At 35.2% G+C, this 27,124-nt stretch overlaps 1 protein-coding gene across 22 annotated transcripts in view; it reads left to right on the top strand.

The window, feature by feature from the left end:
- Positions 1 to 26,818, top strand: part of dtnbb (dystrobrevin, beta b) — an 89,124-nt gene extending 62,306 nt beyond the window's left edge. For 5 of the 22 annotated variants that reach the window (XM_087289219.1, XM_087289218.1, XM_087289212.1 and 2 more), the window contains 9 exons: positions 749 to 839; positions 1,071 to 1,156; positions 2,594 to 2,707; positions 4,211 to 4,307; positions 5,589 to 5,609; positions 13,594 to 13,753; positions 16,360 to 16,449; positions 16,538 to 16,591; positions 19,388 to 21,245. In XM_087289219.1, coding sequence (XP_087145345.1) covers positions 749 to 839; positions 1,071 to 1,156; positions 2,594 to 2,707; positions 4,211 to 4,307; positions 5,589 to 5,609; positions 13,594 to 13,753; positions 16,360 to 16,449; positions 16,538 to 16,591; positions 19,388 to 19,437 — 763 coding nt within the window. In that variant the 3' untranslated portion in view covers positions 19,438 to 21,245. 22 annotated transcript variants of the gene reach the window in all.
- Positions 26,819 to 27,124: the final 306 nt, after the last annotated feature.

Raw genomic sequence — 27,124 nt, 5'->3', positions numbered from 1 at the left:
TCCATTTGATTCACATTAGGTGATTGGCCGGGCCATTCTAATAGCTTTTTTCTTTTCTGAATTAAATTTTTAATATTTTAAAATTTAATATTTTAGTTTCCTTGGCGGTCACCCCTGGTTTACATGCTTATTCCAGTACTCACCAAATTTGATTTTAACATTCATGAAACATGCTAGATCTTCTGGGTTGGTATCATGAAGCATCACGGACATATCATCAGCTGTTGTACACTTCGTATGACATGAGAAGAAATCACAAAAAATGCAGGGTTCCTTCATGTTGACTGTTAACTGTTTGTTTTTGTTTTTTTAATTTTTACAAATTTAAGTGGATTTAACATGAAACAATTAAGTTGCCCCAAGAAAACCTCAAGCATTGTGTTGATTCAGCTCATTTTAAATATATTAGTTTAAACAAGCAGCAAAAATTCTTTTTTGAGTGCCATTTGTTGTTTTCAAATACCCATGACTCCTTACTTCAAGCAAATTGTGCTGAAATCAGGTTTACAATTTTGTAATCTGAACAGGGCTTAAGAATGTTCATCAGCCAATCAGAATCAAGCATTCAATAGCACCATAGCATTACATTATATTCAGGTATTGGTAGCAGTCAGTTCTGATGTTTCCAGATATTGTAATCTCTCATTTTGGTTTTCGATCTTCAGTTCATCCGTCTCGTGCTTCATCACAGTCTTTCGTCCTGCTGTATGTATTATTTCTCATCTTTTGTGTGTTTGTCTGTGAATAGCACTCTTGAGAGTCCCAGCCGACTGGATGAAGAGCATCGTCTCATTGCTCGATATGCGGCTCGTCTGGCAGCCGAAGCCAGCAACTCCACTGTAAGACCTTAAACACACACCTAAAAAAATCTGATAGAGGAAGTTTTCAGGACACATTCATTTCATTGTTTTAAATTGATTGAAAATCAGCAGCATGCAATGCTCATTTTAGAGTACATCTGGCTTTTCATTGCAGGGTGACTCCTTTTTTATGTGTTGATTTAACAGCATCTTTCTAATTAGTTTTGCTCATAATCAGTAATCCACTTCTCTAATTATTTTGTCTTTCAGCAATGCCCTCCGTCTGATCTAAGCTTCAACTTTGATGCTAATAAGCAGCAGCGGCAACTCATTGCAGAGCTGGAGAATAAAAACAGGTGCGCTTTTCCAACAGGTGGAAGCTCTGCTTTTTAGATTAAACACTTCCTTATTAACCTAGTTTTTATAGTATAACATTTTGTAATGGTAATAAATGCCCCTAAACCTATGTCAGTGTTGATGTATTTGGTCTTGGCGGTATACAGCTGCTACGCTCATGCAGCTGCTGCTTTGTTTATTATGGCAGAACAAGTACCGAGACCTGCTACTGCCAGTATAGACACAGACATGCTGTCTGATAATATAACACACTGCTGCCTCAAACTTAATCTACATGTAACCCCTGTAGCAGATCTAAACACAGGTGGAGCTGGGGTGGAAGAGGGTCTTCGAAAACACGCGTAACTTATTATCTTTATACTGTACCATAAAAAATCATGTTATATATTTTAATTATTAAACCATTAAAAATGTTACTGAACCTTTAGGAACATATGAAGACATACAATGTCATGTAAATTAATTATTACCACATTTATATTATTTATATTTACACATTTTACTACAAATATAACTTCATTCAATCAGTTATTATTATTGTAATTATTAGCTAACATAACATGAAAATTAGGTTCAATGAATTACACAGTAATAAAATAATAATAATAATAATAATAATAACAATAATAATAATAATAATAATAATAATAATAATAATTATTATTATTATTATTATTATTATTATTATTTGTTATAAAATTCAGCTATAAAATTCACTTCAAACATCTGTTCTAAGTAATAACAAATACATTCCTTGTTAACAATATACTGATTATGTATAATAAAAAATAATGACCATTGAAATACTGTAGTCATGTAATAAATTTAATTATGGAACTAATAAAACATTGTCATTTGTTATTTAAAATGTTTAAATAGCAGTTGTATATTTTATATTATTTATAACAACTACACCAACATAATAATAATCATAATTAAAATAATAATAATAATAATAGTAATAATAATAATAATAATCATCATCACCTATTTTAAACAATACTATTAAATAATTGTTACTAGTTTGATTCAATTAAAATGTATTACATATTTCAAGTTTTTCCATTATTAAACTTTTACAATAATAATAAATATAATAAAAACAATGACATTTCAATTTAGTCATTTAGCGAATGCATTTATACAGATCCACTTACACACGAGGATGTAAGAAGCACTATTTAATGACATTTTTAATTATCAGTTCATTATTCCATTATTAATTTTATTACTATAACTAGTTGTATATATAAAAGTACTTAATTAAATGTCATTTTACTTGCAGTGAATTATAATAATCATTTGTTTACAAAATAATATTAACTTTAATGTGAATAACAGGCAGGAGTGACTACAAAGTCTGTGACATATTGACAGCTTTCATTAAGTGCCATTTGAGATCATTTCGGTTTATTTATTGTATGATGTTGATGTAGGGAGATCCTGCAGGAGATCCAGCGTTTGCGTCTGGAACATGAACAAGCTTCTCAACCAACCCCTGAAAAAGCCCAGCAGAACCCAACACTTCTGGCAGAGCTACGACTGCTGCGGTATGATGACACACACTTGAGGCACTATTCACAAAAAGAACACTAAATATATATACACACACATACATACACGTATATATAGATGTAATATTATAGCAGTAAGTGAGAAGTTTTTCACTTTAAATGACCCTTAGCTTGAGTTCACCCGAGCGTTTCAGAACATTGCAGACTGTTATGAATGTAATAAGTTTTAAATGGACTGGGTGGGACTTCACATCCCTCTAGTCATTGTCGAAGTCATTTAAAAAGGAGTACCTTTTATGGGCACCAGAGGGCATGTACGAGCCAAATGAGTTTGCTTAATAGTATGTTAGTCTCCCGAGATGAGCGAATGAATGAGCACATTTCCATTATGTGTAGTTTATGCCCTCTTTGTTTTTGCTTTCATGGAGATTCAGCCTCATTACTGTGTGAGCAGTTGCTTTTAGAGTTTATAGAGGTCATATCTGAGAGGATATTTAATATAAATCCAATGTATTATGACCATTTTATGCAATCTATTTGACTCTTAAAGTAAGATGCTGCAGGCAAAAACACTCTTTTTTAAATTCACGTGTTAATTTTGTGAATTTTTTATTTTTTTGCCCTTCTGGCTTTTTATAAATAGTTTTTTTTTTTTTTTTTGTCCAATGAAAAGTATTATGCAATGCATTATTTTATGTGTTGCTTCTTTAGATTCCTTCTTTTGTATACTTTTTTTATCAATGTTTTGTATTTATACTGTAAACAATATAGTAAACAATATAATTATACTTGTTTTTATATTGTATATAGTAGTAGTAATTTATATATATATACAGTATATAGACATAAATTGATAAATAACACTAATTAAAGGCTGCTATTTTAGTTTTTGTATTCTGCACTGAGCCATACATTTCTTCTTTAGCAGCACTTACTGTACATAAACCACATACAATATACACCACAATTTTAAATATATCTGTATTCTAAAGCTTTTTTTTACTGAGGGATTTGTTCATACATAATTTGCTGATTCATATATATTTGAGTTCATATAGCCTTTTATTTTACAAAACATTATGAAAACTAGTTAATTTTTTTCTAGCTGTTCCCAATATGAATTACGAAGTGATAAAAAGACATCTGAAATCCCATCTACACTTGTTTTTTACTCTAATACTGTGTCAAAAAATAAACAAGAATATTAAACCTGATGTTTGTCCAGTGTTCAGATTATTGTGCTCTAAAAATAGACCACATGATAAATAGATGGTCTGAAAATAGCCACAAATCCCATCAAACACATCTTGCGCCGGGTTTATGATAGAGCCCATAGTCAGTAGTGTTTTATCTTGAGCCATTTTTCCACCTATATTTTATTATGAACTGCATGAGTGGATTGTGGAAGGAGATTTGCCCTATGAACAGAGCTTTTTATCCGAAAGATTAAAGAAACTCCAGTTTTCCATCCTATGCCAGCTTCAAGTTGTATATTTTTGGCAGATCCCTGTTATCGATTTTATTTGTGATTTTGCTCAGGCACAGAAAAGATGAGCTGGAGAGGCGCATGTCAGCTCTGCAGGAGAGCAGGAGAGAGCTGATGGTCCAGCTGGAGGGCCTCATGAGGCTCCTGAAGGTACCAAACCTGCTGGACAACAATTTAGCTTTTCATTTCCCAACCTGTATTGGCACCCTGAGTAAACATGACAGAAGTCTGTAAAAAATCTCTTTGTTGTTTAACTTTTAACTCTTTTTACTGCAAAAAAGTCTTACTTTTGTCTTTTATTCTTATAACATATTATTCAATGGGGGTAGGTTGTTCTTATTTCGTACAAACAACAAAAAAGATTATTCAACCTGTCCCGCTGGCAGATTAGTTTGCTCCTTATTAATGAAACACTCACTTAATTATGATTTGTTTTGTCTGAAAACAATACAAAAAGTCTTATTTGGTTAGAAATAAGTAAGAAATAAATAAGAAATGCATTTTTCAGTGTTTCTTTAAATATCAACAAAAACGTGGAGACACTGACACTGCAGTGATTTAGATGATGTCAGATTGTAGTTTTGGAGGCTATTTGAGGGATTTTTTTGGTACAACTTACATGTTTCATGTTAAATCCACTTAAATTTGTAAAATACTAACAAGCTAACCTAATTCCTTCATGCTGTCCCAACACAAACGGATTGTGTGGAACCCAGCATTTGTTACAGTGTGTTCTCCTAATAGTGTGTTTTGACACTCATCCTCTTGCTTCCTTATATGAATTCTAAATGAATGCTCTGATGCTGGAAATTTTGATATTTAGGATAAATGGGGATATTTTGCTGCTATTTTATATTAGCAAAATAGCTGCTGTTTTGTTTGGCCTTACAGTGGGATGGATGAATGAGTTATTATGCCACCTCATGAGTCACAACATGTGTATAGCCATGTAAAAAACAGGAAGTCAATGCTGAATAATTTCCTGTTCCTAGTCACCCAGGTGTACTAAAACAATGTAAAATATCAATGGAATGTACTTCCAAAGATTTAGCTCAGATTCATTTGCAGGGGTGGAACACATGTATTTATCAAAGATATTTGTTTCTCAAGTTTTACAAAGTTTACCTTAATATTTTAGTCAGTTTGTTTGATGTAAGCTGAGATTACTAGAAAAGTTCATTTGATTTAACTGAACAATTCACGGCAGCATGAACATCTGAAGAGTAAAAGTTTGTGCAAAAGATTAAAATGTTACTATAAATATATTTTTACATTCCTTTTTGCTTATTTTGACCAAGTATTTGTTGAAGAACTGTATGAAAACATGAACTGTTTCTTGATCTGTGCTCACTTATGGTCTCTTTTCTCTCTCTCTGTCTCTCACCGTGTTCTGCGTTCACTCACTATCGTCTCTCATCTTCTGGCTGACAGGACGAAGAGCAGAAACAGGCAGTAAGTGTTTCTCTAATACAGCTCAAAAGTCTGAGGAAAACATGCTGGGTCACAGCTGCAAATGTTTGATCCAACATATGAATCCTATATATTTGGGCTGCTCGACATTGGAAAAATTTTATATTGCGACTTTTTTTCTCTGCCATATATATTGCGATTTCACCAGATGACTTAAACAGCTTTATTTTAAAAAGTCATACTTAGGATGATTTTGTAGGGGATTGAAATAAAAAAATATATTTATGTAATTAATTAAATACATATAATAAACTAAAAACAGTTATAAATAAACACAATTGAGCAAATAATAACATGATATAAAGCGAGCTGTAGGGTTTTCTGGAGAGAGCAGTATTCAGGTACAGAGATTTAATAATCAAATGTAAAATAGCACTGCACAGTCTTCACCATATAAATATACGGTCACGCTTTATTTTGATGGTCTGTTTGTTGAATTTAAGTTACATTGCATCTACATGCCAACTAATTCTCATTAGATTAAAAGTAGACTGTTAGAGTTGGGTTTAGGGTTAGTGTAAGTTGACATGTACCTGTACTTGCAAAGTTTTTTACTTCAGTTAAATGTCTGTTATGTCAGTTAAATGTCTGTTGAAGGAGCAGTATGAACAGATATTGAGCAGACAGTCTACTAATACTCAAATGGACCATTAAAATAAAGTGTTACCAAATCATTTAATAAAATTAACATTTATGTAACTTCTTTATGCACTAGTAAAATGCTTTAAACGGTCTTTAAATGCTCACACAGACACAGGCTCTAGAAACACATGCAGATGAACTTTCACTCTATTACAGCTCAATTCTGCAGTGTCTCCACAAATCTTGTGTCTTTTCACCTGTGGTTTCTGGACATCTATAATTCTAACTCGACATTGCATGTTTTGCGATATGACTATTGCGAATTTTTCGCACACATTGCAAAATCGATGCTTAAACGATGTATTGTGCAGCCCTATTATATATGAGAAAACCGACATTTTTCTAAAAATTGACTGGCAGAAAAGCTTCATGGGTTTCACACTTAAAAAATATAGATATTTTTGCTTGCTTGTTCAAGCTACTTCATTAAAATGAGCTGAAACAACACAATTCTTCAGATTTAATTGGGACAACTTAATTTTTTTATGTTCAATCCTCATAAATTTGTTAAAAGTGTTAAGTTAACTTAATTGATTTGTGTTGGGTCAACATGAATTACAGTTGAAGTCAGAATTATTAGCCCCCTTTTTTATTCTTTTAAAAATATTTTTCAAATTATGTTCAACAAAGCAAGGAAATTTTCACAGAATATTTGATAATATTTTTTCTTCTGCAGAAAGTCCTATTTATTTTATTTCGGCTAGAATAAAATTTTTAAATTTAAAAAAAAACATTTTTGGGAAAAAATTATAAGCCCCTTTAAGCTATTTATTTTTGTCTACAGAACAAACCATCATATTATAAAACCATTATACAATAACTTACCTAATTACCCTATTCTGCATAGTTAACCTAATTAACCTAGTTAAGACTTTTAAACGTCACTTTAAGCTGTATAGAAATGTCTTGAAAAATATCTAGTCAAATATTATTTACTGTAATCATGGCAAAGTTAAAATAAATCATTTATCAAAAAATAAACATGGGTGGTAATAATTCCGGGGGCTAATAATTCTCTAATTTTAACTGTGTGTGGAGACCTGCATTTTTTACAGTGTATAACGCATAAAAGGGGAAGGATTGCTGACTGTTTACCTTATAAAACACAAAAGGAGATGTTTGGGGCAATGTTTAGGCTGCTCTTTTCCATGTAGCGAAAGTGATAGATTTTACACTTTAACTCTTCACAACAATGCTTCATTAGTTAGGTAATGTATTGACTAGCACAAACTAAGCATGATCAATTGTGTACAGCATTTATAATCACAGTTCTTCATTTGCAAATGCATTATCAAAATCCAAGCTTTTACATGTTAAGTTAATAACCGGTGAGTTAACACAACATTCATCATTAACATCATTATTTTCATTTGCCAACATTAACTAAGATGAATAAATACTGTAATAAATAAATAATTTATTGTTTGTTCATTCTAGTATATACATTAAGTAACATTACCTAATGCAACCTGATGCAACCGAATGCAAACTAATGTCTAATAACACTGTTAATATGTAATCATTAGCAGTCTCAAAACGAATATGCAGTTTTAATATTTAACTATTTTTCATTTTAGTGTGAATCTTTATACATCTTTATATTATCTTTATCAAATCTTAAAATGTTTTTTAAAGATGGCACATTGAAATTCTGAGAAATGGTTGATTTATGTATTTATATGAAATGAGCACTAGCTACAGTATGTAAAAGACCACATTAGCCACATATGGTAACACTGTAAGTAAAAAAAAGTCAACAACAACAATTACTACTGGCCTATCACCTGCCTGCTTATTATTAACATACTAACTGGATATTAGCACTTATAAAGTAAGATCTTATTGTACATCCATAATCCTACCCAAAACTACCTTACTACTAGGGCTGAACAATATATTGTTTGACCATCGATATTGTAATGTGTGCGTCTGCAATAGTCACATCGCAAAGATATGCAATGTTGAGTTGAGATTATAGATGACCAGAAACCGCAGGTCAGACACATGAGATTTGTGGAGACACTGCAGAATTGAACCAAAGTAGAGTGTAAGTTTATCATCTACAGTACATGTGTTTTCAAGCCTGAATGTGACTAATAGAGGCCTGTTAAATAAATATTAATTTTATTGAATTAATTATATAATGAAGACTATGCAGTGCTATTTTACATTTGATTATTCAATTTCTGTACCCGCAAACTCTCTTCAGAAAACAATACAGCATTTTTTTTTTTTTTCATTTTAACATTTGCTCCGTTGTGTTTATTTATGACTTTAGTTTGTTTATTATATGTAAATACCGGCCACTTTATGAGGTACACCTGTCTTAACTGCTTGTAAACGCAAATTTTTAATCAGCCAATCAAATGGCAGCAACTCAATGCATTTAGACATGTAGACATGGTCAAGACGATCTGCTGCAGTTCAAACCGAGCATCAGAATTGGGTAGAAAAGTGGTTTAAGTGACTTTGAACGTGGTTGTTGGTGCCAGACATGCTGGTCTAAATATTTCAGAAACTGCTGATTTACTGGGATTTTCATGCACAACCATCTCTAGGGTTTACAGAGAATGGTCTTAAAAAGAGAAAATATTCAATGAGCGGCAGATCTGTGGACACAAATGTCTTGATGATGCCAGAGGTCAGAGGAGAACGGCCAGACCTCCAGCTTCCAGCTGATAGAAATGCAACAGTAACACAAATAACCACTTGTTATACAACTGAGGTATGCAGAAGAATATCACTTGACACACAACACATCAAATCTTGAGGTGGATGGGCTACAGCAGCAGACCAGAAGACCATACCGTGTGCCACTCCTGTCTGCTAAGAACAGGAAACTGAGGCTACAATTTGCACATACTTACCAAAATTAGACAACAGAAGATTGCCTGGTCTGACTAGTCTTGATTTACAGCAGGATAACGCACTCTTTCAAAAATTGCGAATCATCTCAGACTGGTTTCTTAAACATTACAATGAGTTCACTGTACTCGAATGGTCTCCACAGTCACCAGAGCTCAATCCAATAGAGCACCTCTGGGATGTAGTGGAACGGGAGATTTGCATCATGGATGTGCAGCAGACAAGTCATGATGCTATCATGTCAATATGGAGCAAAATCTCTGGGGAATATTTCAGTACCTCCTTAAATCTATGCCATGAAGGATTAAGGCAGTTCTGAAGGCAAAAAAGAGTCCAACCCGGTTTTAGTAAGGTGTACCTAATAAAGTGGCCAGCGAGTGTATATCGTGCAGTCCTGCTTACCACAAATACTAATAATAAGCATCTAATTAGTGATTGATCAAAAAGTCTTAGTTAATGGTTTGTTAATAGCGTAGATTGTACAATTTATAATTTTGTAATTCTGCTTGATACAGATCATCAGTCAAAAATATAGTAGTATTGTATTTCTACCTTTGACACAAGGATGACTAAATGACGAGAGATTTGTTATATCTTTACCAGTCAATACCTTACTACTAGAGATTTTTAAAAAATGATTGAACAGTAAAGGTTGCCTGATTAAATCAAGGATATCTCATGAGCTTATCGCAGACCATCTCTGTGGGCGATCTCTGTCACGTCTGCTCCTCATAACGAGGACATGAAGCTCCCATTTCCAGTCAAGTCCCGCTGCTTTGTTCCTGTGACCCAGGCAGGGACTACGAGCTGCATGTCTGCCTGCCAAATATCAGAGACCTGCTCTCCTTTCATCAGGGCTAAGCACCTCGTGTCTAATGTGACTGCAGTCTGGCCAGCCATCTGCTGCCTGGCCCTGCGCCACATCCCTGGGCTCAGTGTCAATCTGTGGGACAGTGCAGCCCTTCTCTACCATCCTTTTGCTCCTCTAGTGGCCCTTGCCTGCTGCTCAGTGAGCTCCCGGCCCAAAGATGCATGAAGAATGCTGGTGAAGCACAAATCTAGATTTTTCATGACTGATTCCAATTGCTGATTTATTAATTTTTTTTACAAGCAATTTCCCAATTCAATGTTCTATTTATTTGATCTATTTATTTCATTTAGTTTTTCCTAAATTATTTAGACTTCAAAATAGAAAGTAAAAATGTATTATTTGACTTTTAAAGTCCGGAAGCTGCGAGCATTTTTTTTCCATGTTGTTAAGCAGTTCATAGAGAAACGGAATATTAAATGCTTGGTTGTGAACAGTGGTTGTGGCTTGTTTTTTTCTACTGCCAGCTGATTGGATGTAGTGGAGTAGGCATTTTGATCAGAAAGATTGGAAAAAAAGGTTTCCGGACAGTTATTACAACCTAACAGACACCTCCTCCTCAGCATTTCTGTTTGGTATACCTCAGACAGATGTAATCTGAAAATTCAACTGAAAACAAACAGGAAGTGCATTTTCAGATTTCGAGTAAAGATTACAAGGGCAAACGTAATTTATTCGTAGTGAGATGCACAGATAAATTGTTCAGCACAAAAATAGTAAATTGAGCTAACAAAATAAATATGGTTACTTTTGATTCCATGTGTCATAATCACCAGCGATCTAATCCTGGCAGATCCCTGGTAAATTTGCAGTTCGCTTAAGAACTACAAATCCGCTGGTATTTGGACTACAAGATCCAGTCATGCACTGTGAACACACACACCGGTTCCTGATCCTGTCTGATTGCAAACACTTACAGCTGAAGCTGCTCACGAACTGATTACAGGACTATTTAATCAGCACACACACACACACATCATGGCTGAGTCTTCTTTAACTGTGTGTGGCATTACGAGGCGTTTTCCTTAGCCTTACCTTTCCGTGTTTGACCCTCGCTTTGTTTTGTTTGTTTATTATCGTTGTATGCTGCCTGCTTTCTGACCACTCACCTGTTATTTTGACTACGAATCTGGGTTTGCCTGTATACATCTGTTTACCCCTGTGTTGACCGTTGCTTGCCTGACCATCTCTGTTTAATAAACCTGCAATTGAATCCGCACTTCTGTTGTCAGCCTCTCTTCACATTACACCATGTGTACTTTAAATTTATCTTCTTGTCGGCTTAGTCTCTTTATTAATCCGGGGTCGCCACTGCCAAATGAAGCGCCAACTTATCCAGCACGTTTTTACGCAGCGGATGCCCTTCCAGCTGCAACCCATCTCTGGGAAGCATCCACACACACACATTCACACACACACTCATACCCTATGGACAATTTAGCCTACCTAATTCACCTGTACTGCATGTCTTTGGACTGTGAGGGAAACCGGAGCACCAGGAGGAAATCCACACGAATGCAGGGAGAACATGCAAACTTCACACAGAAACGCCAACTGAGCCGAGGCTTGAACCAGCGACACAGCGACCTTCTTGCGTTGAGGCGACAGCACTACCTACTGCACCACTGCGTTGCCTAGAACGAAATCATGCAATGCACTAAATTTTTTTCTAGATTCAGAACTGTTTCAAGTAAATGTGTACATCATGATAGAGGAAAACTCACTTCTTAACTTCTGAATCATGGTGACTATGATGAAAATTGGTATGAAACAAAAACAGTAGACATGCTGAACAAAGTGAAAATTAAATCTTCACCAATAGGTGGTAATTATAGGTCTGCATTATTGATGGCGTTTGCTTTGTGCACTTTTAGACAGAGATTATTTGAAAAGAAAATATCACTTGAATTGTTCTGAAGACACGGCATTCCCTGTTCCTCTGTATAGGATTTTCTTCTTATGCTGAGCTTTTGCTGGTGCATTATTTTAAATTCCAAGTTATACTTCTGCATATGATTGCACATGGTTGGTCCTGCATAGTCACACATACCCTTCGCATTTACCCTGATGTGCACCTCTCAAGAAATGTAACTAAACATCGCAGAGACATGAAGCACAAGCTTTCTGATTGGTCGGCATTGGAAGCCGTGAAGAGTGTAGGGCAGGCCTGAGAGTCGTGGGAGCTAGGCCAGTGGCGAGAGTGTTAACATGTGTCGAGTCCTACAGTGGAGCTCTTGATGGATACTTTTGCTTTGTGACTGTGAGATTGAGCTACTTCCAGAGTAGCATCGCACATATTCTGGCGCAAACCGTACTGTCTACAAGTGTTTGAGAAGTATTATTGTCAGAGCAACACAAAAAGAATGCATTAATGCTAGTAACATGTATTAATGCTCACAATAGCGTTGTCTACATGTTAGCGTTGGCAAAGGTATGGACCGTGGGGTACAGTAGTCACTTGATGCAGAAGTATACATGAGGCATGCAATTAAGCAACATAGGCTCATTCTGAAAACGTAGTCCTATATAGGTTTCTGGAGATTACGAATTATGTAGCCAGAAGTACGTATGGCTGCATTTTGTCTTTAAAGCGAACGCTATGGGGTGGTATGATGCAGTTCCTTTTCACGCTTACCAGCTGACCGCTTACCTCCATATGGACGGCTTTCCTGTAGTTACCAGTTTGTCCAGTTAGCTCGCCATGTACGTCTGATAATGATGATTGAGTTTGAGTCTGTCGAAGAACGGTTCTAGAAAGCAGGTAAGAAAAAAGCAGAAGCAAAAAAATAAATAAATAAACAAGTAAACAACAGACTGAGAATGTGGAAAAATCTTAAAACGTGGTAAAAATCAGGGCTTTTCTAGATTGCTTTTTTAAACTGTCGGTTGGGTTTAGGGAAGTGGATGGGCAGGCCAATCGGTACTTTTGAAAATACTATTGGTTGGGTTTGAGGAAAGAGGAGGGTGGGTCAGTCAGTGAGTCATTCAGTCAGTGAGTTGACAGCGGCCTCTGGTGGATTCAAGTTAGAACAGCAGGCATGAATGGCACCCGTGAGAGATAGTTGAGATCTTAAAAGACATACACAGCAGCCCCTGGTGAATTCGTGAAAACAAAAATTGCAAAAAGACGTAGCTCTTGGGACTTATTTGGCGCTCTCCTGAAATGTAGGTAGAAACAGGATTTGTTTTCACAATGAGCCTGGGTTAAAATTAAGTCTTATGAAAACATAAAATCTTAATCACCTGCTGTACACATGAACTATGAAAATAACTGGCAAATAAAACTCTGAAACAAAATTGTACAATCTATAAATCTAATGTTGAAAGCTTAATAGAATTGCACAAGTTTGAATAAACAAAGGTCAATATTTATTATATTTGTTCAATTGAAAGTAGAATGTCAAGTCTAGAGTAAAGATCTGTTGAGTGAAGCAATTAAATGGCTGATTGTCGATCTTTAGGAGCAATGTCGACCAGAAATCTATAGGCTTGTCTGCAGTGTCTTTGAGGGAGCGAGGGAACCCTGGATGTTCAGGTTATTGCACACCTTGTGTAATGTTTGCATTCTTTTCTTTCATCCCTGTTCTACAGGCTCAGACGGGGACCTCGCCACACTCATCGCCCAGCCACAGTGCCAGCTGCACCATGCCTATGCCCATCCGCTCCACCTCGGCCGGCTCAACCCCCACACACACGCCGCAGGACTGTCTGGCAGGGGTTGGAGACGACGTGCTGGATGCCTTCTCTCAGGGTGAGCAGGATGAAGCTCTGCATTGACAAACATCATTAGCCACACAATTGGAGACATGGTAAATAATATTAGGAGACATTAAGGAGACACACTGAAGATGTTAACGAAACATTTAGGGAATGTTAGAACATATTAAAAGTACTTTAGGAGATTTTAAGAAGGTGTTTAGGAGATAATTAAAAATGTAGGTGGTGGTTTTGATATATTTAGAAAAAAATTAAAGTATATAATTATGTTAGGGGATGTTTAGAAGATTTATAGAGAAGAAATAAAGAACATTTAAGAGATTTTCAAAAGATGTTTAGAGGATGTAGGGGTAGATTATTAAAAAAATGTAAGGGGATGTTTGTTAAGTTTAGAAGGTTACTGGGAATTGTTTAGAATATGTTCAAAATAGAGATGTTTAAAATGGCAGATTTTTAAAACTTTTATACAACACAGGCTCATGGTGAAAACGTTCCTCTATATACATTTCTGGAGAGTGCGAATTGTGTAGCCAGAGCTATATATAGCTGCGTTTCGTCTTTAAAACAAAAGCTACGAGGTGGTTTGATGCTGCTGATAGCTTCTGTCTTTTTTTTTCTCACACTAATTTAATCGCTTACCTTTGTGGACGGCATTTCCTCTGTCACTAGTTTGCCATGTACCTTGGCAGACATGAGATGCAGAGAGGAGTTGACCTCGATGACAGGGTTCGAGTCCGATGAAGAACGGTTCCAAAAAGCAGGTGAAACAACAATTGGCAAAAAAATAAAATAAACAAGTAATTATCAGGGGGAGAACGTGGTAAAATCTAAAAACACAGTGAAAATCAGGATTGCTTTTGAAAACACTATCAGTTGGGTGGGGGTATCAGTCAGGCAGTCAGTCAGTTTGTCGACAGTGGCCTCTGGTGGATTTATGTGAGAACAGCAGGCATAAATTAATTAAACGCGAAATAGTTGCAAATATCAAATTCCAAACCATATAATAAAAATATTTTTATTTCAGTTTGCAATTAATTGTTTTACATTACTCACACACATAGACATTGCATATGCAGCACACATGATGTATTTGCGTGTTTCTCGAAAAATTACGTCTCGCCTACGCCCTCACAATTATTACATTACATGGAGGCCCCATGTTGGGTTGTTTTGCATTTGGCGTGCTTCAGACTGCAAAAATGGGGAGCAAACATCTAAAAAAACGGAGCAATGGAACAGACAGAAAAGAAAGCAGCTTACGATGATGGAGATTGGTTCATGGATGACGGCTGCTTGCCTTGACCGAATTGAAAAACATTATTTTTGCTTTACTCATATGTCTGGTATTATGGTGTTTATAAAATCGATAAGTAATTTTGTTTTGCGATGCAGTTACCGAAATAAATTGCTTCCCTGCGACGAGTTTTATCGTGATCTGTGTTTTAGATGTGTTACGGTAGGGGAAGCCCAAACACATTTTCTGAGTGAGGTACCTGTCAGATGCTCCGAGGAGCAAAATCTGAGAAAGAGAAAAAGTAAGTTTGTGCTTAAAAATAAGTCATATAACCTTCCTTCGGCTTAATTCCTACCATTTTATATATGTGATGTATATATACAAAATTGTCCCCAAATTTCTGGGAATTACCACAATAAAGTCGCGAAAAACTAGGGGGTCTGAAAAGCTTACACAGTGGCCTCTGGTGGACATTTGAATACAAAAACTGCAAAGAAACGGACCTCCTGGGACGTATTTCATGATATCCAGAAATGTATATATGGGTGCATATAAATAAAGAGCCTGGATTGCTTTTAAAGTATGTTTAGATGTTTAGCAGATGTTTAGAAGATATTTAGGATATGTTTTGATGACATATAGGAGAATTTTACAATGATTAATTGGATAAATAAAAGATGCATAAGAGATTTGTCTCGACTAACAGCAAGAATGTCCTGGGCTAAGCCATGAAGCATTTCTATGTGAAGTTTCCATGTTCTCCTTGTGTTTGTGTGGGTTGCCTCCAGTTTGGTCCACAATCCAAAAAAACATGCAGCATGGGAGAATTAGAGAAATGTTCCACAAGTGTGAATGAGAGTGCAAATATGTGTGAGTCCTGTGATGGAACAGCTATCCACGCAGGGTTCCTCATCGCCTGTGGCTCCAATCGCTGGGATGAGATCCAGCATCCCCATGATCCTGCAGAGAAACAAGCAGTTTGGGTAATGGAAAGATGGATGGATGCTGATTATTCTGTGAACACCAGTTATATGAATACTATAGATATGTGATTGCATTAACAGTTTAGACGGAAATGTTTCAAATGTTTACGAGATGTCTAGAAGATGTTCAAGAGGATGTTTCCATCTAGTGATGTTTAACGGGCTCTGTGCCACACTTTAATTTAGGATTTTTTGGGTTATGGATTGTCTGAAAAGTAATGTACTGTAATCTGGTCATTCTCTATGTTGTTTGGCCATCTGTAGGTCCAGAATAACTAAATATATTACAACTGTAGCCTATGCAATTTTGCTGTACAGTTTTTAAATCTAATGCCACATGAAACAAGCCAAAAATTAATCACTCATTTAAATATGTGTGGAAATCTTCATTAAAGCTCAGAATATTGTGTGTTATTTATTCAGGTGTACCAAGAAATCTCCGCAATGATCTTTTAGTGGCTGCAGACTCGATCACAAACACTATGTCGTCACTAGTGAAAGAACTTCACTCAGGTATTCTCACACACACACACACACTTTTACCTTCAAGTGCCTTCTTCAAGATTTCAGTTGTTCATTTTAATGTTTGTAACTCTCACAGTGGATGACGGGCTTGAGGAAGAGGAAGAGAACATGCGAAATGGACGGGAGAAGAGTGAGTCGCAAAGGCCATTTCCCTTTCTTTCAGAATGACAACTGAAATAAAAGAGTAAATCTTTCTCTTTCATAAGATTTCAAGCCAAAAATTAAATGGATGCACTTTTTTATGTGTATCTTGTCTGTTATCGGCCGATATTTAAGATTTTATATACTCTTAAACATTTTTTAAACTCTAAACTCTCTTTAAAAAAAAGGTTTCTTATTGGCATTGATGGTTCCACAAAGTAACTTTGAAGCCCAATGGTCTTTTTTTCCACAAATGTGAATTTTCTTTTACTCAATGGGTCCAAAAACACTTATGGAACCATTTTTGAATACAATAGTGTGCAGTAATAGCATTTCTCAATTAGCATAATTATTCAAATGATTCATTACATTAACAGTAATATTTTAAAATGTGACATTTTTTCTTATAAATTTTGTCTTGGTGAACCTTTGTTGTTTATAGCTCATTTACAGTTAATCTCTTTAAAAACACACACACACACACACACACAAATAACATTGGAATTAATATCCACATATAATATTGTGATGCTAACATTCATCCTAGCAATTAAAACAACTTTACATTTTAACTAGTATAAATACTATTAATCTGTTAATATCGGCCGATTATCGGTTATCAAGTGTAAAGAAATTACTAGAAATTTAATACCAGTGCATCCTTATTAATTTAAAGGGGTCATGAACTGTCATGAAAAGATATTATTCTTCTGTGGTCCACTTGTAATGTAATACACTTTTTTTCTACTCTGGTTTTGAGACTTTCTTGCAGAATGTAAAGTTTTTTTTTTCAATGCCTATTGCTATGATTGAATAACAGTTCTTCCTAATACACTAGCTGTCAACTTTTTAGACTTCTAGAGTACCTTTTCAGTTTTTACTTTTGACTTTTAGCAGTGTTTAAGCAGTAACATCCCATGACAATAGTACTCCATTAAAGTTTGTTTTTGACCGTGATCAGGCTGCAATGTCAAGTTTTAAGTAGATGCTATATTGTATGTGCACGAGTCTCCAACAAGCTTTATAAAAAATAAGAGATCATTTGATACTGTAAAGTAGTTTTTTCTCATATATGTGTACAGTATGATCATACTATTAACAAAACTTAGAAATTAGAAATTCTCTCCTTACTCATTGAATGTGGAGAATATGCATCCCTACAATACTCTTTATTAATAATTAGTGTGAAAATGTGAATAAAATGTAAAAGCATTAAATATGTCAAAATTATAATTAATAAATAAATAAAATGACAGATAATAGCCTAATAGATTACAATGTGTGTGCAGTGATCCCTTGTTATTCACAGAAACTACATTCTAAAAATAATCCGTGGTGGGCAAAATCTGCAAAGTTGAGCTTTATTTTTTACAATTATTATAGATGTTTTAAGGTTGTAAAGCCTCTCACGGCACACTTTATAAACTTTTCACTGACAGGCATTAACATTCTCACACTTTTCTCTCTTGTTTAAGGACTCTCAAAGTTTAAACTTTCATCGAAAAATAAATCCAGTAATCTATTATAGATAAAACCAAAGATCAAAACCTGTTGTCAGGCGCAAACATTCATCACTGTCAGTAAAAGGTTCATAAAGCTTTTTAGTTTTTGTCCGGATAATGTTGGCATCCAGCGTAATGTTCTTTTTCCTGCAGTCACTGATCCACAGAACTAGCAGGTAACATCTTTAAGGTACACCTGATGCAGTTGAAAGTAACACACACCAGACAGAAATGTGAACAGGGTCTTGAGTCGTACCTGAGCACTGCAGACAGTTGTCAACATGCGGTGCCGGTGTGTGCACTCTGATATAATCCTGTTTACAATTCTAAAATACATGGTGCGTCGTGGCGAGGCACATCCAGTATGCAACCCCTTTTACGATGGACTTGCTGCAGACAATTACAACTCTTTTTGCATCCTTGTTGAAACTCACACTGCTAGCAATCGAATATTTATGTTAATTTGGCAAGCTGAACACATTCTTTACATTCTGTACACAGAGAAGATTGATTGACAATGGTCTACAGCCAATCAGGACGCTGAACACAATGCACTGTAAAAATAACAAAAATAAAAAATTCAGTCTAAAAAACGGCGAGGCCGCAAAAGGTAAACCACGTTATAGCAAGGGACCACTGTAATAGATTACAAAGTGTGTCTGTCTGTATTTGTGTACATTCTGAAGGAAACCTATTGTGTTTATCCACAATAAAAAAATTACAAAAATCTTCAACAGATTGCTCCGCTGCGACACCATCTGGCCATGCCTTGCATGAATTAATGGGCGGAGCTATAGAATCAGGCATTGAGATTCTTCAGTCTTGGTTTAATCTACCTATGACATCATAGATGGGTACATTCCAGAATCAGGCGTTTTCAGGCCCTGCTGTCAGTAAAAGCTGTTATTTCAGTAACAAGGCTGATTTCAGTTCTAAAACTTACAGGATATACTTTTTATACAATGACCTCATATACAACAAAAGATCAAGTAAAAGTTGATTTTCAGTTCACAACCCCTTTAAATAGATCAAACATCTAAACTTCCCATTCTACAGAAAGTAGTCATTAGTCATCCATAGTTTCACGGTTTGATTAAGGCCTCTTTTCTTTCTTCTAGCTGAGTCAGAGTAAAAGAATATAGAATGTTTCATGTAAGTATAACAGAACATTGCCTAGCCCTACGCTTAATCCCAAAGTTAAATGCACAACAAGCTCCAGAACCAACATGACCTTCCTAGCCTGACATTTTATGTTTTTTTATTTTTTATTTCATTTTATCCAGTGTCATCGCTGAAGCATTCTGGGAAAAGGCACTCCACCCCTTCATTCTGAGCCCCAGGAAAGGACCAGCGACTTCAAGAAGGAAAAATCTCCCTGGCATTCGCACATTGACAAATGCATGCTCTTCCCCAACTGGGTTTCACTATGTGAAACAAGCTCTTCATCACACCTTGCACAGAGCAAGTGTATTTATTAGGCAGTATATAAATATATATAAATATATATAAATATAGCTCTATGTCTATCTGTATAAACTCATCGTCATCATCCTGTTACTCATGAGAATGGCTTGTTTGTGCTTTCTTACTCTCTAAAAATGAACGCACTGTGCATTTTCATCACGTCACTCAGATCTGATCTATGCTGTAGCTATTTTTCCCCACGCTGGGAGCATTTTTTGTTTGGTTTTGTATAGCTAGTGTAATTTTTGTTGTGTTTTAATGCATGGAGTGGCTCTGCTGGATTGGTGGAGAGGCTTGTGTTTGCTCTGCATGTGGCATTTATTCGGAGCGACTCGAGTGAAGCCTCTTATAGTCTTCTGCTCATCAAAACTGCTGCTTTAGCATCTCGGAAACAAGCACCATATATCAGGGACGTCTCGTAGAGCTCGCTGTTTTGTCTGGGATTTACGCTTCTGTGTTTAGTTTGGCCCGTCGTCGTAGCCGTTGTTTTAGAGCTTCAGTATTAGTTTAGAGTAGGCAAATGTATCTCTTTGTAATTTTGCAGAGCATAAAGGGACTTTGATGGATATATATATTGGGTATATCCATAAACCAGCTTAGCCAGGCATTTTTGAGTGCACACGTGTCTCTGTAAAAGCTTTATTGAGTTCGGTTTTGTTTGTGTGTACTTGTGTGAAATCAATGAAATCAGTGCTCAGGGACTGTGGAGAGAGGAACGCGGTAGCAGCGCTTGTGAACAAATGAGGGGAATTTGGTTTGACACGGCAGAGGTCAAATGTTAAAGATTAGCACAGGTCATAAAAACTTTATGGAACAGCGGAGGGTGGCAACGGTCAGCGATGTTGGGTGGAAGCACATTTCTGATATGCTGGAAAGAAAACAACAAAACAAAAAAAGGTGCTTTGGAAAATCATGCATGTGACATAAGAAGTTCAAAAGATGGCTATAGTCATAATTATGACATAAAAGGTAGTAAATTAATTATGACAAAAGTCAAAATGGACTTTAATAATTAAAAAGTTAAAAAAAAGTCTTAATTACTGCAGATTAAAACATATTATGGAAAAACAGACATAAATGAGTTGTATGTGTTTAAAAGTAATAGTTTGTCAGCTATTTTAACAGAAAGAAACATTTATTTTGAGTTAAACATAAAGAGAAATTATGAAAAATATAATTATGAGTTAAAATTAACATAAAGATTGTGATAAAGCCCAAATTCCCTTTAAATATTATAATTATAAAGCAATAACTAATTATAGCATAAAAACATGATCATTAAATAAAGTAGACAAAAGACTCAATTATTTTTAGACATATATGAAATACTTGTATTTAATAACCCATATTTATGCAAAAACAAAGTGGAATGCTCTTGCAGCCGCATCCCAGTACTGGGAAACCCACTCATTCACACACACGCTCATGGATACATTATGGATAATTTAATTAATTCAGTTCACCTATAGCGCATGTCTTTGGACTGTGGGGGAAACCAGAGCACCCAGAGGAAACCCATGTGAACACGAGGAGAACATGCAAACTCCACACAGAAATGACAACTGGCCAGGACTCAAACCAGCAACCTTCTTGCTGTAAGGCGACAGTGCTAATGACTAACCAACAAAACTAAATTTAAATGATGCTATAAAAATTTTCAAAGCTTAAAACAAACATTATATACAATAAAGTCAACATTCTTACAAAAAAAGTCCAAATTATTAGAAGACAAAAGTCAAAACCAGAAAAAAAGTCATAAATACTGTTGTCAATAATACTAAGTATGCTATGGAAAATCAAATTATGACATTTAAAGTCTGAAAAATGAAAAGCCATAATTATGACAGTCAAAATTATTTGCAAAAGTCTATATTATTTGGTATACTAAATCATAGTTATGAGACAGAAACTATACATCAAGACAGCAAGTCTCAACTGAGATTAAAAATTCATATTAAATAAAAAAATAACATTGTAAAAGTCTAAATGCAGGCGTCATGGTGGCTCCGTGGTTAGCATTGTCGCCTTTCAGCAAGAACGCTATTAGTTCGAGTCCCAGCTGGGTCAGTGGGCACAAAACCCCTGAGAGCAGTGCACGTTAGACAGTTTATCAAGGATGAACCACTGGATCGCGTTTCACAATAGTTGTTAAACTTAAGATTTAATTCATCCTGTCTCTGTTTAACGACTCTTCTGTCTTTAGAATATATCAGGTAATGTTTCACAGTGTCAGTTCACTGCTTCAATCTTTGCTTTCATGCTTGTACTTTAATAAAAACCTCAGATACTGTTGGCTGGTTCTTGTTGGTAGTGCACCTTTTTTACCAACCTAGTTTGTCGACGCCATTTTAACGACACAGATCACTCGTAAGTCTCGCTGAAAAAGTGACTGGCAGGTGGTAATTTGTGTGTAACTTATCATTATTTATTTATGATTTGGTAATGGGTAAAACAAAGACCTTGCAGGTCAGGTAGTTAAAACGGTAAGCTACAAGCAATAAACTTAACAATAAACAAAACTATTCATAAATAATTATTAACTTATTCACAAATAATTATTTCACCTACAACGACAATGCCATAGACTATCACGATGTTTCACATTAGACATCGTACGATGCCAAATTGGTCGACATCGCCCATCCCTAATACAGAGTCATAATTATTATCCACAATTCTAAAATATGACAGCTAATATGGATGCCAATACTGCAGGATACTAATATATCTCTCCAAAACCCTTTAACTTAATATGTCATTTTGATTTGGCATATATTTTAGGTTTTTATGTCATAATTATGACTTGTTATGTCTTAATGATTTTTCACAGTGTTTCTTTTCTAAATGTGACAGAAATGGGCTTTTACAGTGTTGCACATGGAGAAAAGGTGTTAGAAAGAGAGCGTGATTAGAGTCCAAAGCTTTATTGTTGTGAAGACGGTTTGACTTACTGTACTTGAATCAGAAGAAATTCAGGTTCAACAATTGCATCTCTCTTAATTATTATTATTAAGTACGTACTTGTGTTACACTCGTGATTTGTTCTTCGTTAGTTTGCTTTTATATTAGAAACAATACCATTATTTAAAATAAATATATCTAATTTATGACTGCTAACATTTGAATGTTAAATTAGATCAATCCATCAAGCAACGGTTTGAAGTGAATTTTGGTGTAGAATATTAAGATTCTTTGACTTTTATGAGCATCGACAGATGATTTATCCACAGTTTATGAATTATTTTCTAAAAAAGCTTGTAATTCTGCATAAGAGAGTCTTTCGAATGGCTACAATATGAACAGTGAGGTCTCAATCAATGTTTTACACCAGGCGAACGTGTGTTATAGTGGGTGCAATCATATTAATATGAATAGATATATTTGCTTTTCGATTTTTACACAATCATAATGCTTATCCTGTGTTTTAATGAAAGGAATATAAAATATAGCTATAAAGAGATAGTTCACCCAAAAATGAGAATTTCCTCTTGATTTACTCGCCCTCAAGAGATTTAAAGAAAGCTGAAACCCGGTAACCAATCACATTGTATGTACACCGTGTCTCAAAAAAACAAGCAATAATATATCATAGAAAATTAAGACTGCTTATCGAACTACAACAATAAAAATGACTACATTTTGTACAGGAGTAACAGCGCAATGTCTACATTAGAATAATCCTTTTATTTACTTTCTTTGGTGATGATGTAAAGATGGCATAATGATAACGTATTTATTTTTTATTGTGTAAGGCTTAACTAAAGGTGATCGAAGGTTTACGAGAACTCAAAGGCTACAGTGCTTCACGTTTTCTTCATGAATTTCCGACGAAAAACCGGACAAAAGTTGGATTGGATTACTTGTTGGCGAAAATTGATCGCACTGAATCAGTATGCCATGTGGTGAGCAGTGGTCGTCCGCGCACTGTCCGTACTTTTGAAACTATCATCACTGTCTAAGACATGGTGCTGAGCCAAGACGACACACCACGCACCCATCACACTGTCCAACAGATTGCATGGGAGCATGCCAATTAATAAGTCTGATATTGTAATCGTTGCTTTATTACTTAAACACTAAAAACTGAACTACTCCGTTCCAATCACTATGACCATTTATGTGAAGCTGCTTTGACACAATCTACATTGTAAAGGCGCTATACGAATAAAGCTGAAATGAATTGAATTGATTTTCTGTGCGTGCTAATTTAGTTTGCAAGTAATAAAATTGTACTCTTCTGTCAATATTTGGGTTATTATGTAGGTAATGCGATGATATAAATCAGATGAGGTGGAAAATGTATCATGTAATTTCATTTATTTGCCATCTAATTTCAAAATATAATTCAATTCATTTTTATTTCTATAGCGCTTTTACAATGTAGATTGTGTCAAAGCAGCTTCACATATAGAAGTTCTAGTAAATTAAAGATGCGTCAGTCCAGTTTTCAGAGTTGAAGTTCAGTTTAGTTCAGTTCAGTGTGGTTTAAATTTCACTGCTGGAAGTCAAAACACTGAAGAGAAAATCCATCGATGCGCAGCCCCAAACCAAGTATGCCAGTGGCGAGGAACAAAACATAACCAATTGACAAAAGTGAAGGGAAATAACACCTAGAGAGAAACCAGACTCAGTTGGGGATGACCATTTTCCCTCTGGCCAAACTTTTTGTGCAGAGTTACAGTCTAGGTGTCAGGGGCTTGAGAAAACTAAAATTAAATAGTTACCAATTAAAGTAGGAGGTATTTTGACGAAATTCTGTCAGAATTAATTTTGCTTGGATTTTTGAGACACGGTGTATATACAGCTAAAGTGTGTTGTATTCTTTTCCAAGTACGTGTTGTACACTATTAAGAATACTGAGCTGGAGCTTAAATTTACTAAATAATATCGCAATATCAGTAAGAAAAACTGCAATCTGATATTTTTTTCAAATCACATAATTATTTTTGGTTTTTATAAAGCAGCTTTATGATCCCTGTGAAGTATTTTTCCAACTGCAGGTTTTACAAACAATACCTTGAATAACTTATAAAAACACACATGTGCCAAAAACTATACCAAAAAGACAATCTTATGTACATGAAATAATACAAACATAAGTTAACAGATTCAAAAGGCAGGGACCACGTCTGTTTTTTGTCACAAAATCGCATGAAGCTGCAAATTTGAATTGTTCTTTGTTCATTTTCAGATACAAAACATGATGGAATATGTGTGTGTGAAGCATATCTTTGAACATTTTCAGGTAATTTTATCATATTAATCATTTTGGTCACTATAATTATCCCAGCAGGAACAGGATGTCAACATAACGTCAGATTGAGGTTGTACCCCTACGTTGTGGGGATGTTGCATTTTGTTTGGAAATTAAAGTCAGGTTGACATCAGAACTTAACATTAGGTCGATGTCATTGTCCAACGTCCAACCTAAAATCAAGCAAATATCAACATCTAATGATGTTATAGCTTGACGTTGTGTGGACGTTACCACTATAACGTATCAGATGTTGAGTTTAGTTTTTAGTTGCCATACCTGATAAATAAATGTCAGTATTTGACGTTAATAGGACGTTGCAGTAAGATGTTGGCTCGATGTTGCATTTTGGTCTCTTTCCAACACAAGCTGTTGAGATTGAGATTGAGAGACTAAAATTTTGAGAGAATATATGATCATGGCTATCGGAATAACAAGGTAATGTCCTAAAATGAACCAAATATCATGGTCAATTCACGTGACCTACATTGTAAGAAATGCCAGGTTCCACACAATTTATTCATGTTGTCCCAACACAAATTGATTAAGTAAACTTAACACTTTTAACCAATTTATGTGGATTAAACATAAAAAATAGGTTGTCCCAATGAAATCTCAAGAATTGTGTTGCTTCAGCTCATTTCAATTAAGTAGTTTGAACGAGTAAAAAAAAAAATTATATATATATATATATATATATATATATATATTTTTTTTTTTTTTTCAAATATAAATAAATATTTTTTTTAAATGTAAATATAACCTAATAATAACTTCTCATGATGTTGTGTGTCTGCCGGGATGATTTCATACACTCAAAAAATGACTTATGCTGCATATTCAAGCTTCTTATGAAAAATGAGTTGAAACAACACAATGCTTTTGTGCTGATGTTGTTGTTTTTTTTGGACAACTTTTGTGATTTATGTTCAATCCACTTAAAATTGTGAAGAAACTGTGTGGAATGCAGCTTCCAGTACACTGTTAAAATTGCTGGGTTCCACACAATTCATTCATGCTGTCCCAACACAAATTGATTAACTTAACACATTCAAGTGAATTGAACATGAAACAATTCAGCTGTCCCAAAAACATCAGAGTTGTGTTGTTTCAGCTCATTTTAAATAAGTTATTTGAACAAGCTGCAAAAAATCTTTTGTACTCAAGTGAAGGGTGAGTAAATAATGCTGGCTGAATTTTCAGTTTCGGGTGAACCATCCCTTTAAAAAAAGACTGATGGCTTACGGACTATTTCAGATGGCGAGTTCGATTATGTTCCAACATTTGCTACAAATATGAATGCAATCTTCTGATGTAGGTGTGTGCCTAGATGTACTGTATAAAGTGCTGTATAAAATAAACTATCCTGCACATGTGCAAGTCAGCCCTTAGATAGGAGTTTTAGTATGTGACTTAGTCGGAATGCAGTCATTATTTACCTGTGATCTTTGGAGAAAAAAAAAATTGTTCTGCCTTTAAAAGTTGTGCCAAACTGTTTGCCAACCTGTAGTGTGTCCTTTAGGTCTTTGTTCTGTGTATTTGTGTGTGTTAAACCACAGTTTATTGATTCTGAATTTACCGAAGCAGTCCACTGAGAGGGGAACTAATAACGGGGTGCCTTAAATGGTTGAAACACAATACGGTTTAAGCGGAAGGAACCCTGCTTGAAATCAATTTCAAGCATCATTGCGAATTTATATGTTACAGATGGGCCTCCAACAGGGGACCTCCTGGGTTATCGAAGATAGACCAAACTATTACGACAGCTGAATCGGCAACTTCAGGCTTTAATTTCTTTAGCAACTCCTGATTTTATTGTTTTACGGAAAACAAAACTGTCTGTTGAAGGTACAAACACTGTTGAGTTATTTCCTTTGAAGGTTTTTGCTGCTGTATACAATCATTGATTGCAATGGTTTACGTCCATATTTATGTTTACGTCACCCCTATGTCTTTTTGTAAACGATTAAAGGGTAAAATATATGAAAATCTTCAATCGAATCATGTGTGTGTGTGTGTGTGTGTGTGATTGAAGTGAAGAGCTGTTGTCAAAGTGACCCATAAAGAACGAGTCTAAGTTATTGAGTGATTGAGTTACAAACTAGTCTCTGAGTTGTTTGTTGACAGCCTTGAAAATGGCACTTTCCTGCTTACTCTAATGTCCTTGCAAGGCCACCACAGTTCCCTCCTGTGATGTTTTTAAATCCATCATCAAGTATTTTTTTTTTCAAGTGCGATTTAAAGTAGAGCCACTTTCCCCAGCACATTTTAATTGATTTATTTTGTCTTTGCTATGATGTCA

Source organism: Danio rerio, chromosome 17, assembly GCF_052040795.2.
Source record: "Danio rerio strain M-AB ecotype USA chromosome 17, GRCz13ab, whole genome shotgun sequence".
Taxonomy (NCBI): Eukaryota; Metazoa; Chordata; class Actinopteri; order Cypriniformes; family Danionidae; genus Danio; species Danio rerio.
Note: the sequence above shows the minus strand (reverse complement) of the source record. Positions and strands in the feature narration are given on the sequence as shown.